Here is a 17,441-nt window from a genome sequence, read left to right on the forward strand (position 1 = left end):
GACTTCTCCATTAGTCTGACCATGCCCCAGATGTCATCCAATCATTGGATCAAAGGTCAAAAACTCAAGTAGAACCCTTTTTTTAACGTAACCAGGAATGACACTATTTATTTGCAGTCTGGAGCAGGTAAACAGTGTTCTTTTCTTCCCATGTTTTAGAATTTACTTTGTTTTTAGTCCCTGGAAGAAGTGAGGTTCTACAGTACTTGTCATAGCACATGGGTGGCCAAATCTGACAATGACTTGTTTGTCCCCCCCCATATCAAGCTAATATTAGCATGTATAAATATTCTTATGTTTGAACCTTTTACCGAGCCTTGGCCTCTCTCTGATTTGTAAGGTTGGTGGGACACAGATTGTGTGAAGGTCAGAGGGACTTCAAGTCCCAGAATGCATCACTTCAGTGTGAAAGAAGGTGGGGGGGGGGTAAGTGTAGAGGCTAAGGGGTGGAGTAGGGAAACAGTCTCTTGAGTCAGAAAAACAACTACAAACATAGTCATTAATAAATAGAGTTTATTTTGCATTGAAATCATCATGAATGAAGTGGTTGAGGAACACAAAACTGTTTAGGCCTAGTGTTGACATGCAAGTTCATTCAACAGGCAACTCAAATCCCTAGTCATCCATTTTTTTGACATAAAGGAAAATAAAAGGGATCGAGACGGCAGCACAAATCAACCACTTCCTACAACATCAGCACAATGAAACAATGATGGATTTGTGTCTAAATACCCGCTTAATAAATTGACTGATGTAGTCAACTGGGATCATAAAAAACATTTATAGTCTCAAAGGACAAAACATGAAAATAAATACCATAGGGTTGTACAAACCAATCAATACAAAATAAATAAAACGAAAAAATACAAATGTAATCCATGGTGAATAAATAGTGGGAAGGTGAGTGGGTGCTTTACACTCAGGGTATATGGCAAGCACTTACATTCAAGGACAGGCATTGGTGAATTCAAAGATCCAGTAGCATTAAGTACAGAAAAAGCCTTATGCGTTTCATGCATAGCACCAATACCTCATGTGATTTAGTAATACAGGACCTCATAAGGCTTTCTGTAGCTCATATGCCTCTGTAATACATCATCTCAGGGTTCCTTTACAACCACAAGTTTTGCTGGGGGCGGATAAGCATAACCTGTGCTCCTTGCATGTCCGTATAGCTGCACTTGACGTCTTTGTCTTCCTCCTGCGACTATTCCAGCTCAAAGCGCAGTGGCACATAAGCAATAGGGTGCATCTGTTATTTTCACACCACAAATAAGACCAAATATCAGGAAAACTGTGTCCAACTGAATCAATTCTGAGGTCCTGCACCAGTTATTCCCCATGATTATGCTGGAATCGTAGGGAATAATGCTGCATTGTGGGTAAAAAACATGGCACTAGCGCTCAGTAAACTGACCCTTTTTTCTTTCATTAATGCCTGTCTGCCGGATCTGTGAGTGCCTCTTATATACCCGGAGTAGGGTTCAAATTGTAGGTCTAGGGCTTGTGCACCTGGACCCCACATTTCTATTGGTGAGCTTCAAAAGAAAAATAAAGGAAAAATCCCAGAGGGTGGGCACCAAAATATTAGGATTAGTGAATATAATCACTTACTTGATACCCTTGGCCAATGTCCTGTTCATTAAAACTGCACTGACCTGGGGTATTTTGGTAGAAGCTCATCTTCACCAACTTCGTCCATGTTCTCTCCATTCCTGTCCAGGCAGGTGCAGTAAAGTGAAAAGCCTGGGTCAGATGAAAGGAAGAAGTAAATGGACTCCTACAGAAATACCCCAGGCCGGTGCAGTTTTAAGCAGAAAGGAGCATTGGCAAGTTAAGCACAGGTAAGTCATTGTAGTCACTGGAGATTATATCTTTCCTTCTCCTGTAAGTACTAAGTCTTTTACACTAAGGTATACATTCTATATGTTCCTTTATATGAACACAAGAACTCACCCCACTTTGTGCCCACACAACATTTTTTGTATTGCAGTAAACGACTGAAAAGTCTATTAACTTTGCAGATGTCATGAATAAATAGCCTTTAATAAATGAGACCAATTGAACCAAAGGCAGCACAGGCTAATAAATAAATAAATAAACAAACAAACAAACAAATAAATAAGTCAAATGCAAAACAATCTGGACCAATTTCATCTGCAGAAAAATAAAAGCCAAAAAAGATCATGTATTTACCCATACGAGATCATTAATGTTGTAAACTTTAAACATATTCAATTATAAAGTAACACTGTTATTTTTAGCAGCTTCATTGGATAATCCAACGGCACCAATACTGATCGGCAAAGCAATAAAACCAATAAAAACATTTCCAGATATCAATATATTCAAGAAAATGAACGGAAAGTCAAGAAGTGAATGGGTGCTATAAAGAATAGAAAAAGACGGCAAACCACTCTCTCTTTTTCTTAAAGGTACAAGCAAAAGAGATGGTGGATCACAGGCATGGGCGCGTCCCAAAGGGATATAAAAGTATTAATCATTTCTATGGGGTTTAAACAGTTTGGTAAATCACACCTGGCTTGGAACTGGCACAATGTTTTACATAACATCAAAAAACTGCAAATTATCAAAAGTATTATACAGAAAATTACAAAGTCGTTTTAAAATACGTTACACTCCTACTTCTGAAAAAAAGTGCATTTTGACCCCCAAAGAAGGATTTAAAGAGTTTAAAGAAATGCCACTTAATCCCTTTTGTTCTGGCCTATTATTTAGACTTACTTAAAAGGAACCCTAGGAAAAAGTCTGCATTTTCAGTGAAAGAAAAGTGGTGTGAAAGTGAGGTGGTTAATACATGAAACCGCAGGCTGTAGTCTTATTGGACAGACTAATAGGCAGTTTGAGAATAAGAAGCTACGTCTGATTGGCGTCATGTTTTTTTTCCCACCCATTATCTTCTATTTGTCCCAAATTCCTTGAAGAAATTGGTGTGAGAAATGGAATCTCAGTGGTGTCTGTATTGCCTCATTAGCGGGATGATACATGACGGCGGCCCTGAGAGTTTCAAGAATGGATGCCTTAATAGTTCCTGTGCCGTGGCTCTCTGGGACGGCTCCCTGACCAGCATCAAGTCTAAGAATCCACGAAGCACAGAGGACACCTACAACCACAAATGTACAGAGAAAGAATTCAGTGTATTTATAGTCATCACATGGAAATACAGAAGTACAAATGCAACAAAGAATAATTATATATCTGTAGAAATAAGTCAAATCAATTGGACTTGCTGTGTTTTTTTTTCCTTGAAGACTTTTCACCAGTCATCCAACTGGCTTTCTCAATTCAAAATAACCAGTGGATATATTCTTGAATAAAGATCCTATTTACAAGTTATTCTGAATTGAGAAGAAGTTGGATGACTGGCGAAACGTCTTCAAGGACAAAAAAAAGCACAGCAAGTCCAGTTGATTTGACTTATTTCTACAGATATACCATGACCTGGACGAATTGTAATCTTCACAATCAATCTGTATAAAAAGGTTAATTTACTAACAAATGTGCCATGTAACACCATTGCATTGCCCCAGAACAACCAAGCAGTAATGAGCCTCCTCAAGTTCCTAAACTAAAGCAATGGATGGGAGCCTAATAAAGGTGGGCCAAGATGAATGAGTGCCCTAGGCAACCTGGACGGCTACCATTTTCATGTGGACATGCATAAACAGTGCGCAGTGACATTGTGCACAATGGCAAGCGGGAGGAGCAAGAGACTCCGGTCTAGGGGAAGGCAGAAGACCCTTCAAAAGGTACCTGCTCAGTGCCCTATCATTGCACCCTTAGCAGGTGCCTCTTCTGCCTTCCCCCTAGATCCAGCCCTGGAGTCTAAGGAGACCTGTAGGGAGAGGACAACATTGATGCACCATTCATGGGGTAATAAGCCACTTGCTCTACTGCTTTTATCTTGTATACCCAGCAGAACTATATAGCACACAGATCAGTGGCTTCATTACAGCTCCAGCAATTCCACAATCATGGATCCGCACACACTAGTTTTTCTGCAGTGGGGAAACCCCTTTCTTTTTATTTATATATATATATCCTGACGAAGGGAGGTTGTAGCCCCCGAAACGTTGATATTGGTGGTAAATATAAATAAAAAGAAAGGGGTTTCCCCACTGCAGAAAAACTAGTGTGTGCGGATCCATGATTGTGGAATTGCTGTTGCTGAGGGGCCTTATCGGGTCAACGGATAACCAGCACCACTATAGCAGCGAAAGTGAGTAAAATTCCGGGTGTGCGGTGTAATTATTACAATATTATTCATTACAGCTCCCTCTAATGTAAATACAAAGTAGGTTTTGGAGGTAACTATAGACAATGCTACTACTGATACCGATGTCTTCTCACCTGGTGCACTTCTTTTACTCTGGGTGGTAAGTTATCTCTTATCCGGCGCATTGCCTGCAATGGCGGCTCATTGAAATACGGAGGCTCCCCATCAATCATTTCTATCACCATTATACCAAGGGACCATATGTCTACCTGCAGAAAAAAAAAATATCCAATGTCAATTGTCAGCAAATGGAGGCACATTTATCACGAGTCGAATTTCGAATTCATGTGACCAATCGAAATTTATTTTAAAAATCAAAATTTTTCAATTTGGACGAATTGAAACAACACGAAAACTTTAATCAAATCTGATTTGAATTAGAAAAACTCGATTTGAATTTAAAAAAAACTAGATTCAAATGTCAGGAAGGCTGCAGACATCCCCAAATTGATCACTGGACCACTCTCATTGACTTATACAGTAATGCGGCAGGTTTTAGGTGGCGAATAGTTGAATTTGAGTTCTTAAAGGTCCAGAGTATGATAAATCCCGCAATTCAAATTTGAATTAAACTCAAATCAAGTTTGGATGATTTACAATTCGAATTTGAGAGTTTTGACCAACATGTAACATTATGAAAACTATTTAATAACATAATAATATATCCAAGGAAGCACATGTGAAAAGTCTTGTCTCGTTCCTTGCTGGCTTAGTAGCCTTTTAGTAGCATTGTGCTCCATACTAAGATTCCAGCAGTCATGTACCTGTTGTCTTAAAGGACAAGGAAGGGATAATTCAGAGCCCATCATTTTGGCATCCCCACCTTGTGAATTATTTTTTCCTAGTGAATTCAATTGTTACGTTTCCGCTAACGGGGGCTTCAGCACAAAGACAGAGATTAGTTCTCCAGCAGTTAGAAATTTAGTTAAATATTGATGACCTCACAAATAGCAATCCTTATACAGGTATGGTATCTATTATCCAGAATGCTCTGGACCTAACTTAATGACATCATTGTGGATTATGATAAACAGATTATGCTGATTGGAGCAACATTCCAGAGGATATATAATGAAGCAAGATCCTATGTACAAGTTATTCTGAATTGAGAAAGCCAGTTGGATGACTGGTGAAACGTCTTCAAGAAAAACACAGCAAGTCCAGTTGATTTGACTTATTCATTTAGCTATACCATGACCTGGATGAATGAGAACTTTCACAAACACATCCTTTATCTGGAAACCCCAGGTCCAGAGCATTCTGGATAATAGGTACCATACCTGTATAAGGATTGCTATTTGTGAGGTCATCAAAATTTAACTAAATTTCTAACTGCTGGTTTTGTGCTGAATCCCCCGTTTGCGGAAACTTCACAATTTAATTCACTAGGAAACGATAATTCACAAGGTGGGGATGACTTATTTCTATAGGTACAAGTTTCTGTTTAATTATTACACAGAAAAATGAAATCATTTTGAAAAATATGCACTATTTTATTAAAATTTAGTCTATGGGAGACATCCTTCATGAAATTCCGAGCATTCTGGATAGTGGGTTTCCAGATGATGGATCCATTTCATGCACACAAGCATCAACAGAACTCACATACTGTTTTTCCATTTCTAACCTCTGTTCCATAGGGAAGTCTTGATATAACCTCTGGTGCCATCCAATAAGGGGTTCCAACCAAGGACTTTCTTTTGGGGACCTCCTTGGAGACTTGCGCACAGAATCCAAAATCAGACAGTTTTATCTAGGGAAGATCAACAGTGCAACATCTGATATATACAGTATGTATTGCAGATATCTGCTCAATGTAACAAACAAATTAAAAAATTGCAAGCAGAAGCGTAACTAGAGGGGGGCGGGCCCTGGCGCAGGACGCGCAGCCGGGCCCCCGCCCCTTTCCGTACACCCAGAACTGGCCGGGAATAAGCGCCGCACATCTGCGCGCGGACTGCCGGGGGGCCCTGAGGGGGTGCGGGCCCTGGCCTGCTCGCACCCCCTGTTCCCCCGGTAGTTCCGCCACTGATTGCAAGTAGTATTGTCATGTAGTAATTATATGTATTAATTACTAATCAGCCTTATATTGTGACATTTCTATTCTATGTGTACTGTATATTGTGAGTGGGTCCCTAAGCTCAGTAAGTGACAGCAGCACAGAGCATATGCAGTGAATCAGCAGAAAAGAAGATGGAGAGCTACTGGGGCATCTTTGGAAATACAGATCTTTACTGCTAAAGGGCTGTGGTTGCCTTGTCTTGAATAACAGGATAAGAAGCACACCATCCTCAGGCTTTGCCTTTAAAACATTTTATTTAGCGGAATTCACACACAAGCTTTCGGGGGAAAACCCCTTCATCGTATTTGGACTTGTGATTGTCTTGGGCAACTACTTCTGTAGTTAGGCTTTTCGTTGTCCTTTAATTATCATTGTGTGCTGCAGTATTAAATCTGACTGTTTTAAAGGGGATAAGGAAGACCTTCTCTAAACAGCATGGTGACCCATTAACCCACCAGAATTAACAACACACAAAATGTGAATTTCTAGGGTAAATAAAAATAAGCAATGACCAATACTGGAAAGTTCTGCCACTAAAGACCAGGACTAGAAACAGCAAATCTAGTGCCATATCATCAATAATTCTGGATTTTACTATTATTTGTGCAGAATTGGTTCCGTTCCTAAACAAAAATTGGATAAACCCCCTACTTCCTATATCCAGACAGCAACAGGGCCATACCCAGTGTATATACTGTACTTACCCTGCCATCACTGGTGAGCAGTATGGAGTCACTTTTGATATCCCTGTGAATGACGCCCTGATTGTGCAGGTAGGACAAGGCTTTGAGCACAGACAAACACACCGTCGCTATCTGCTCCTCATTCATTCTGCAGAAAGGGAAAGTGCAGGGATGTCAACAGGAAAACAAGGGCGAATGATGACAGTTCCTAAGAAGCTACTCAAATAATCATGAGAATTACTCGTATTCAACTAATATTTTAATCACACTGCAAATCCCATCATCTCATGGACAGCCAAAGGCCCCACAATAGTTGGAGGGTAGCGATACTGGACATCCAAGATTCCTTTTTGATGAACCTTACAAAATACTTCCCATTGGATTTTGTTGAGAAATTCCATGGAGCACTGCTTGACCTACGGTGGGTTATAGGCTGCCCCGTTTGCTGAGCATGGTTGGCTGCAACAATCTCAGGTACTGAATTGAATGGACTAACAAAGTGAGAGCCAACAGAGTGTGAGTGCAGTTATTCTGGCCCATTCCAGTTGCTTACACTATCAAATGAGAAACTCTTCCACAGAGACAGTGCATGGATTTATTATAAATACAGTGTCTTGCAGCTCCAGTTTTTAATATTGCAGCAGAGTTAAATAAAAAGGAAACAAAATGAGACGTAATGAGCCAAAGCTGTTTCTGACATCATGTAGTAAATCAATTCCCCACCATTTGACACAGGGGTTATCTCGGCATAACAACATCCATTGTAGCCTGAATTATTCTTTCTTTCTGTACAACTGCACCTGCACAATGATGGACGTGACAAATGGCAACATATTGCAGTATATGGACCGTACGACTTCGCCAGGCGCAAATTCGTTACCACTACACTAATTCACAAAAATGCTAGGTTGTGTCCTGGGCACCGAACGCTGGTGACTTTTCGCTAGCGATACTCTGGCAAAGGAAACTCTGGCGAAAGAGGCAACGTTCAGTAAAATTTGCAATTTAGTGAATTTGCGAAGCAATACCCATTCGCCAGAGCGACACCTGGCAAAAAACTGTGAATCGACGGTCTCTTTCGCTAGCGAATTGTCGTCTGCACCTGTTAGTGAATTGGCCATGTCCCTGCGGATGTGATTTCTGGCGAAAAGTCGCTAACGTTAGCCACTTTAGTAAATCTGCCCCTGTGTTTCATACAGTCAGAAGTCCATTTAGTCATAGTCTTGTGACTGTATCCATTTTCTTTTTAAAGGAGAAGGAAAAGTATAATCACTGAAAGATGCCAAAATCTTATAATTATAATAATTGCTTACCTGATATCATTTGAGACACAATTTGCAATTTATTTTTACCCACACTGCAGTGTTTATCCCATTATCCCAGCACATTGCATCCACCATGTTAGTTGCCCTTCGCTCAATTGTGTCTGATGCTGCAAAATGCAGGACATTGCAGCTGTGCTTTGTGACTGAGCCCTTCCGATACCAGAGAACTGAGGGCCTCATTGAACTGCACAACTGTGTCCTTAAAATGTTATACATAACTGGGTTGCTCCATGGCACTGTAGCATTACTGCCAATATTGCAGCATTTGGCAGAAAATTAATTTAGTAGGAAAATGAAAGTCTTGTGATTTTTAGCTTCTGTTCAGAAAATGAAGTTAGTGAGCAGAGAAAAGACACAGAATTCAGATGAAAACTCTGAACACATTTACATTAATTTACTTCAAGGCTTTAGATTTCCTTTATATAACTGCATGGCTTGCACCTTATGGTGCCACACTGTGGGTAGTGTTATCTGTTGCATTTCTTACTGTTAGTAAACCAGACCCTGAATCTTTTACGTTATAGAAAACTACAAGGCACAATGTAAAACCCTGTGACAGAATGATATCGTTATAAAAGGGGAATGATCTGCTGACAGGCTCCTGCTCAGGCTCCTGCTCAGGCCAGCGGGTGTGCTGGATCATATTTATTGCTCCACAGGCAGAATCCAATCGTTGCGGTTTGTTCTTTGCATTTTATTGCACGCTACAGTGATTCTTGAACTGTGAGATTAGACCAAACTGAGCACATTGAGGAAAAATGTCAACTACAGGAAAAAACACAGATGAAGACGTGATCCATGGAAATATTTACAGAGGGAAGAACAAGGGCATGATATTAATGTAGTCGGATGGTTTTTATCCTGACCGAACTTGTGGTTTCCCAACAGGCAGAGCAATTGCACCCTGGACTCGTAAATTGAAGGTCATACGGGGTGGTGGGGTAAAGCACAGATTCAATTACAGATTTATTATTTATTTATTATATATAGAGATGAATTACTGCCTGGGAATACTGGCAAGGTTGGCTAACCGACAGCCCATCACCCCCTGTTATACTACAGCTCCTTCATTCTGACCCACAGCTGATGGTATCACCTAATACCAATGTAAAGATACAGTTGCACAGTTTAAACTACACCGTTGCTGAGGGGGATTTACAACCCCTTTAGTTCCTGTGAGAACTGAGCAGGTGTTATGTATTTGCTGCAACATATACGTCCATTCAACACTAGCGCAACTTCGCTTTGTTTGCTGAATTAACGTTAGCGAAACTTCGCCATCTTTCGGTGCCCTGAACGGTTCCTTTAAGGGGCAGATTTATCAAGGGTCGTATTGAAAATTTGAATTCGAAATTCAGATATTTGTATGGTTAAAAGTCTCAAATTTGACAAGGGAGTTTTTAAAAAAATTCAAATTTGATTTTCGAGATTTATCATACTCTGGCCCATTAAGAATTCAAATTTGACTATTCGCTGCCTAAAACCCACTGAATTGCTGTTTGAGTTAATGGGAGAGGCCCAGGGATCAATTTGGAGTTGTTTGCAGCCTTCCTGACATGTTCAGAGAAAAAACTCAAATTGAATTCCATTCGAGTTTTCAGGTCGATTTAATTCATCTGAGTTTTAAAAATTTTGATTGGTCGAATTTAAAATTAATAGGAGTTTAGGGGAGTTTTTAAGAACTCACATGAATTCAGAATTTTATAAATGTGCCTCTAAGGGGTCAAATTTCGAATTCGAAAAACTTTGAAATTCAAATTTAAAAAGACCTACTGAAATTCATACAAAAATACAATTTTTTTTTTTGGCCAGAATAGGTCCGTTTTCGAATGAATTCAAATAGAAGTAAAATCGCATTTGATCGAATTCAATTTGACGTTTTTCCAAAAAAAAAAAAAAACTTACATTTTTCCACCAATTGACTCCAAATAGGTTCTAGAAGGTCCCCCATAGGCTAAAACAGCCATTGGCAGGTTTTAGATGGCAAATGGTCAAAGTCGAATTTTTAAAGAGACAGTACATTTCGATATTCAATTTTTTTTTCAAATTCAAATCATATTTGGACTATTCCCTAGATTAAAGTACACAAAAATTAGCTCGAAGTTACAATTTTTTTAATTTCAATTTTCATTTCGACCTTTGATAAATCTGCCCCTAAGTGAAATAGTCCAGATCAGTAGCCCCTTTCACACTTTTTGTTTTGATTTAGACTTCACCCGGGGAATAAATATTCACATTCTGAAATTCATTGAAATAGCTTGGTAAAGAGTCTCATTGGCGTTAAAATTTGTGCATGTGCAGAGTATCGGACGTCATGCTCGTGTGTGCACGTGACATCATACGCTACATTTTTGCACGCACATAATGTCACAAACAGTGCACACAAAAATATAAAAAGCACAAATGGTTCTTGCTAAGGTAAAAAGCCAAGGACGCTAATTTGCGGCGAATTTCTGCATTTTGCCAGCGAAAAATGCAATACGTCAAAAAAAAAATTGGCCCCCGCATTTGCCAATTGGTCCAATGAATTTGGACCAAATAGTAATTTGGACCAACTAGTAATTAGCTCAATACCCATTACACTTAAACAACAGAGGTCTCCTTTATGTACCTCTATCATATGTTTAGAGAAGCCATGGGCTACTAATGGAAATGTAACACTTATCGGCAGATTTATCTAGGGTCGAATTTCAAAGTTAAAAATAATTCGAAATTCGACCATCGAATTGAAATACTTCGACTTCGAATATCGAAGTAGAAGTTTTTCCCATTGAATTTGGGTATACTGCGGTCGGAGTAAAATCAAATGATTCGAAGGATTTCAGCGATCGATCGAACGATTTTACTTCGACTTCCAAAAACTTAGAAATATGCTCTAGAAGGTCCCCATAGGCTAACGTAGCACTTTGGCAGGTTTAATTTGGTGAAGTATTGATTTCAACGTTTTTTTTAAAGAGACTGTACTTTGATTATCGAATGGTCGAATATTCAAACTATTTTACTTCGAATCGAATTCGAAGTCGAAGTCGTAGTATCTTATTCGGTGGTCGAAGTATCCAAAAAATTACTTAGAATTTTTAAATTTTTGATTTTAAAAGTAAATACTGTCTTTATTATGCACAACACAACTACAGAGTGATATACAGGTATGGACCTGCTGGTGACCTGGGGTTTTCCGGATAACGGATCTTTCTGTAATTTGGATCTTCATACCTTAAGGGGTTGATTTATCAATGGTCTAATTTGGAAGTAATGTGAATTTTTTTGAACTCCCATAACTTTGAAATTCAAATAAAAAAAGAAACTGAAATTTATTTATAAAAAAACCAAGTTTTTTTCTGTATCGTTTCGAATTGAAGTAAGATCAAATTCGATTCAAAGTATTTAAAACAAAATTTTTGAAAATTGACTCCATATAGGTTCTAGGAGGTCCCCCATAGGCTAAAACAGCTATTCGGCATATTTTAGATGGCGAATGGTTGAAGTCGAAGTTTTAAAGAGACAGTACATGATAAATTTAGAATTTTCTAATTTTTTTCAAATTCAAATCAAATTTGGACTAGTCCCTAGTCGAAGTACACAAAAAAAGCTCGAAATTCGATTTTTTTTTTTTACTTTGAATTTTGAATTCGAACCCTTGGAAAATCTGCCCCTAAGACTACTAGAAAATCATGTAAACATGATATAAACCCAACAGACTGGTTTTTGCTTCCAATAAGGATTAATTATATCTTAGTTGGGATCAAGTACAAGCTACTGTTTTATTATTACACAGAAAAAGGAAATAATTTTTTAATAATTTTGATTATTTGGATAAAATGGAGTCTATGCCAGACAGCCTTTCCTTTATTCTGAGCTTTCTGGATAACAGATCCCATACCAGTATATAACTATACCTTTTGAATTATGGAAGAGATGGAAGGCTATGGCCAAAGCACGCCCATGGGTACAACAAACTTCCTGGATCAGTATTTGTGTTGAACACAGGACTCTGTTATAATACCATTGGCTACATTCTGCTGCATATAAGCATTACATGTGCTGATATGAAACCCCCCATTTATACCCTTATTATCACATACCTGGTGTGAGTAACTATATCTGTCAAAGCACCTCCTTCAAGGAACTCCATGACAACCCACAGCTCATCCACAACGAGATAACTGTTGTACATATCGACAACATTTTCGTGATGGTAATCTCTCATAATCACAACCTGGTCACAGAAGCAAAAAAAAAGAAAAGAAAAAAAAAGTGTTTTTAAAGCAGAAATTCTCAGTTACAGAGGCTATGGAGCAAATTTACTAAAGGGCTAACGGTGGTGAAAATTCGCCAGCGTGACATCATTTCGGTACTTCGCCGATTTACTAATGGGTGCAGGCGTAACTTCGCTAGTGAAAGAGACTGACGATGGCGCTCATTTGCACTCAATCGCGATGTGAATTTGCGCTCTGGCGAATGGATGTAACTACGCAAATTCACTAAGATGTGGATTTTACTGAACGTTACCTCTTGTGCCAGACTTGCCTTCGCCACCTCAGACCAGGCAAAGTGTAATAGAGTAGATAGGACTTCTTCAAAATGTAGTTGAACATTTTTCTAAGTCCCAAAAAACGCTGGCATCTTTTCCTTTTTCAGGGTGATAGGATGCAAAAGAGCGTAACATTTTTTTGGGGTAACCGGCTTCCCCGCTGTATTTCCTAACATATAGCACATAAACTATACACTGGGCTCATGTGTAGGGCAATATAACAACTCTATTATATTTTATTAAGCTTCCCTGGGCTTGTGTAATGTAATGTATTTGCTGCAACGTATAGGTCCATTCAACTTTAACTTCCTGCCGTATGCAAATTAGCCAAGGCTGGTGCAACTTTGCTCTACTTGCCGAATTAACGCTAGCGCAACTTCGCCAGCATTCAGTGCCCTGGACGCAACGTCGCATGTTAGTGAATTAGCGTCGTCTGACTGAATTTTCGCCTGGCGAAGTGTTGCCTGCAAAGCCGCTTAGTAAATTTGTCCCTATGTGTCTTACTTTGCCTTTTTCATTCTACATGTTTGGGATCTATTATGTGTGAAACTTCAATTTATGGGAAATCCAATTCTCTAAAGTCCATTTTAGGCAACATTTTGTTTCAACTGTTCCCTTTTTCTCTGCAATAATACTGGGAATGAATTCCAAACAAGCTCCAAGAAAATCCCATTTACATGGGTTTATCCCATAGGCTAAAGCCTCACCCACTGGGTTTTTAAAGCAGAAGCCAGGATAATAGCTGATCAGATTCCCAACTACAGACTGGTTTCACCTTTCTTGAGGCTCATCAGTGTAGTGCAGGGTTATCTGATCAGCTTCTTTAAATCTGTACAAGTCTCCTCAACCCTAATGACTTGTATGCGAAATCTCTGCAATAATAAAACATTACCTTGTGCTTGATAATAATTAAGCTGCATAACTCACTATTAGTGACAAAACTGAGTTGAATTGAGTTTTTTTATAATGTTTTAAGACAACTAAATTATGATTAAAATTATGGAAAGACCCAATTCTGGTCCCAGGATTTCCAGATAATAGATCCCACGCCTGCACTCAGAAACACAGCAGATTTAAATTAAATAAAAAAGTCAATCTGCAATCTACAGAAGAAATGCACAGGGGCTATAGTTTAAGAAGGAATTGAAGAAGCGGAAGAAAAAGAAGGCTTTGTGTTGCTCACTTCTTCTCACCTTACCTCATTAAACAGAAGTTCTCTTCTCTGTTGTTTCCGGAGATCCATTTTTTTCACGGCTACTTGTTTTCCTGTGTTTTTTTCCATGGCAATGCAAACTATTCCCGTGGAGCCCTCTCCAATTTTAATGAAGTCATCCAGATACTCCCTGGGGTCCCCAGGGCTGACAACAAGTTGCAGAGCAGCCCGGAACTGTTCATGGGACACCCTAGAAGGTTGCTGATCAGAAGATGATCCCCAGCTGGGGGGCGGATATACACTTGATGTGGTACTTGGAGAACTGGGGTAAGAGCTTGTAGACATAAAAAGGGGGCTCCCGTGAAGAGGGGGTTGGTGATATGGGGATGGCTTATGGTACGCTGATGGATACTGATAATTAGTTGAGGAGTACATGGATTTATTTTGAGACTGAGGTAGCTTTGTAGGACCTCGAGGGTAGGTGTCAGATCCGCTCAGCAGAGGACTCATGGCTGGCTGTGCTCGATCGTAATCTGCCTATGAGAAAATGTAATAATGTAAATTTAATATAGTATTTGGAATTTTGTAGCATAAAACAAATAGTAGTAACTTCTGTGTATTCTACATTCCTCTTCCTGAATCTTACCCCCTGTACCTGAGGACATTTTTTTTTTTTTGGTTGGGTGGGTACATGAGTCTCTAGCAGCAGAGCACTACAACTGAATGAAATCAATTTTCCTTATGGAGCTAGGGGACACCATGATGCCCCCTGTAGAATTTCACTCATGTAGTACTACAGGCTCTGCTGCACCAGGGAGAGGAATGAGAGTCCTTGGGAGGCAGAATGCAGTGGGGAGGAAGATAACAACAGTAAGAGACAAGGAGGCAGATACTCAAGTAACAAACCCAGCACCAGCATTGTACTGCACTGCAAGTGCTTATAGTATTTTTATTCTACATCTATTGATGGTGGAGTTGGATTGGGCAGGAGCGCCGAGAGAAGACTGATGAACATGGCAACTCATTCTGCTCCTTTGTTACCCAATTATGATCAACTCATTACTGTAGGACTAGGGATGGGCGAATTTGACCCGTTTTGTTTTGCCAAAAATTCGCCGGCAGAGAAATGTCGCCGACGCCCATTAAAGTCTATGGGCATCATTTCTGCGGTGAAAAAATTCGCCCATCCCTGCGTAGGACTGGAAAAACGCCTTTAGTTTCGGAGAACACTTACACAATAGATTTAAAGGGGACAAAAATGACTGCTGAATATGTGGCATATGTTGCTAAATAGCTTATCTATCTTAGTTTTAGTTATATTGGTTTTTTTTATTTGCCTTAGTAGGTTGCCTTTCCTCAAAGCAAAACATAAAATGCCCCCTGGTCAGCTGGCTTTCAACTCCCAGCACCTTTGGCTGTTGAGAGGTTGCTGCAAGTTTTAACAACAGCTGGTTATTGGTTACTTTGTATGTAATTCTGTATGTACAATATATATGACCATTTATAATACAGAGCTGGGGAATATGTTGGCGCTCTATAAATATGTGTTAATAATAATGATAATACAGGTATGAGACCTGTTATCCAGAATGCTCGGGACCTGGGGTTTTCAGGATAACAGATCTTTCCATAATTTGGGTCTTCATGCCTTAAGTCTACTAGAAATCCATTTAAACATTAAATAAGCCCAATAGGCTGGTTTTGCTTCCAATAAGGATTAATTATATCTTAGTTGGGATCAAGTACAAGCTACTGTTTTATTATTACAGAGAGAAAGGAAATAATTTTTAAAAATTTGGATTATTTGGATAAAATGGAGTCTATGGGAGACAGCCATTCCGTAATTCGGAGCTTTCTGGATATCGGGTTTCGGGATAAGGGATCCTATACCTGTACTACTATAGAACCCTGTGAGTATGACAGGCAGCTAACAGCATCTGGCAGGTAACCCTAATAGGATAAAGCAAAGTGCAGTAAAAAAGTACCCCCCCCATGTGTAATTAATTCTCCCAGCAAACAATATCCCTGCACAGGCAATTACAGGATTTCACTCACTTGAAAACTCATTTGTTTCAGCTGGGGATAATTGTGTACACAGCACTGAATCTAATGAGTAACCTCTATAAGAATAAGGAGAATAAATGATGCCCCGTGGCACATTATTTCATGCTAAATGCCTCCATGTTTTTCTCCTATACTTGTACCTTTTATACCCAGGCATGTATGATTTTACAGGATCCATAGGAATGTGTATAGGCACCATTTATAGTTATGTAAAGCCGGGTCCCCTCTGTGCCTAACTGATACTGGGCATGTGGGCAATGCAAAGACCCCATAGGCTGGAGACACTCTTTATAACAGGTCTTTACACTGCCCCAATACATAGGCATCTATATACTAAAGTTCATCTGCTTATAATACATTGTCCATTAAAATCGAAAATGTTTTTCCATTGAATTAAATATATGCTGAAGTACTATGTGGTTGATATCTGCCTCTAATTACAGCATAATGGCTAATTGCAGCTTCATACTGGTCACTTGCGGCTGCTTTGGAACCCATTTCGGTCAACCCCAAGTTTTCCTTCGCAAAAGAAAACACTAATAAAAAAATTGCACAGATATTAAGCAAGCACTGCAATGAATGATCTTTTTTGGTAGCAATTTGTAGTCTTAATGGCTAATAAAATGTTTCTCGTCGTCCATAGCGCCCAATCAGATATTTATTTTGAAGGCAATGATATGCAGAATGGTTGCTATGGGTTACTAGACTGGGAGTAAACACTGTACATTACCCCCAAGCATGGTATGCATACAGGTATATGGAAGATGACAGGAGGCAATGGAACCTCATGTTGTTTGAGGATCTATCTGTTTTGAAAAAAATTGCATGTTTTATAAAGGACAGGTATTCCCTTATGTTGCAGTGGATAATAGGTTTGATGGGTTTCTCATTCCCTTGCAACAATATGATGTGTGATAGGATTATGCAGATGGAGCAGTGGCAGTCCCCATAAAGCAGTTTGTGTGTAGCAGCTACGTAGTTATGATGCAGTGTGTAGGTCATACAGTATAAATATATAAAATCCCTGTATCAGTCATTACAACAATTCCCTGCCAGCGCAATCTACAATTTAAGGGTGAGTCTGACTTTCACTACTAAAGTATCACAAATTATAATGATAGTGAGGGTTATCAGTGGCAATGGCCCTCGGGTATACAACTGAAGGAGGCAGCCCTCACATGGCAAAGCAAGGGTATTGGCTGTCAGCCAGACGTCCCTTGATTCATGTTAGTTAAAGGCACATTAATCTGAATTTGGCAGCATAATCAAGGACCTAACTGAACTGTGAAATTGAATTCCGCAGTGGAACATCATCTGACGGGGTTA

The 17,441-nt window shown here is 39.4% G+C and overlaps 1 protein-coding gene across 1 annotated transcript in view; it reads right to left on the reverse strand.

Moving 5' to 3' along the window:
- Nucleotides 1-496: 496 nt before the first annotated feature.
- The window catches only part of pak5.S (p21 (RAC1) activated kinase 5 S homeolog), a 52,214-nt gene continuing 35,269 nt past the window's right edge, over nucleotides 497-17,441 (reverse strand). Inside the window, exons 5-10 of the mRNA XM_018265092.2 lie at nucleotides 14,097-14,588; nucleotides 12,450-12,583; nucleotides 7,064-7,190; nucleotides 5,925-6,050; nucleotides 4,372-4,506; nucleotides 497-3,124 (exon numbers count right to left, since the gene is read on the reverse strand). Coding sequence (XP_018120581.1) covers nucleotides 2,969-3,124; nucleotides 4,372-4,506; nucleotides 5,925-6,050; nucleotides 7,064-7,190; nucleotides 12,450-12,583; nucleotides 14,097-14,588 — 1,170 coding nt within the window. The 3' untranslated portion in view covers nucleotides 497-2,968. The remainder of the gene's footprint in view (nucleotides 3,125-4,371; nucleotides 4,507-5,924; nucleotides 6,051-7,063; nucleotides 7,191-12,449; nucleotides 12,584-14,096; nucleotides 14,589-17,441) is intronic.

This window comes from Xenopus laevis, chromosome 5S (genome assembly GCF_017654675.1).
Source record: "Xenopus laevis strain J_2021 chromosome 5S, Xenopus_laevis_v10.1, whole genome shotgun sequence".
Lineage (NCBI taxonomy): Eukaryota > Metazoa > Chordata > Amphibia > Anura > Pipidae > Xenopus > Xenopus laevis.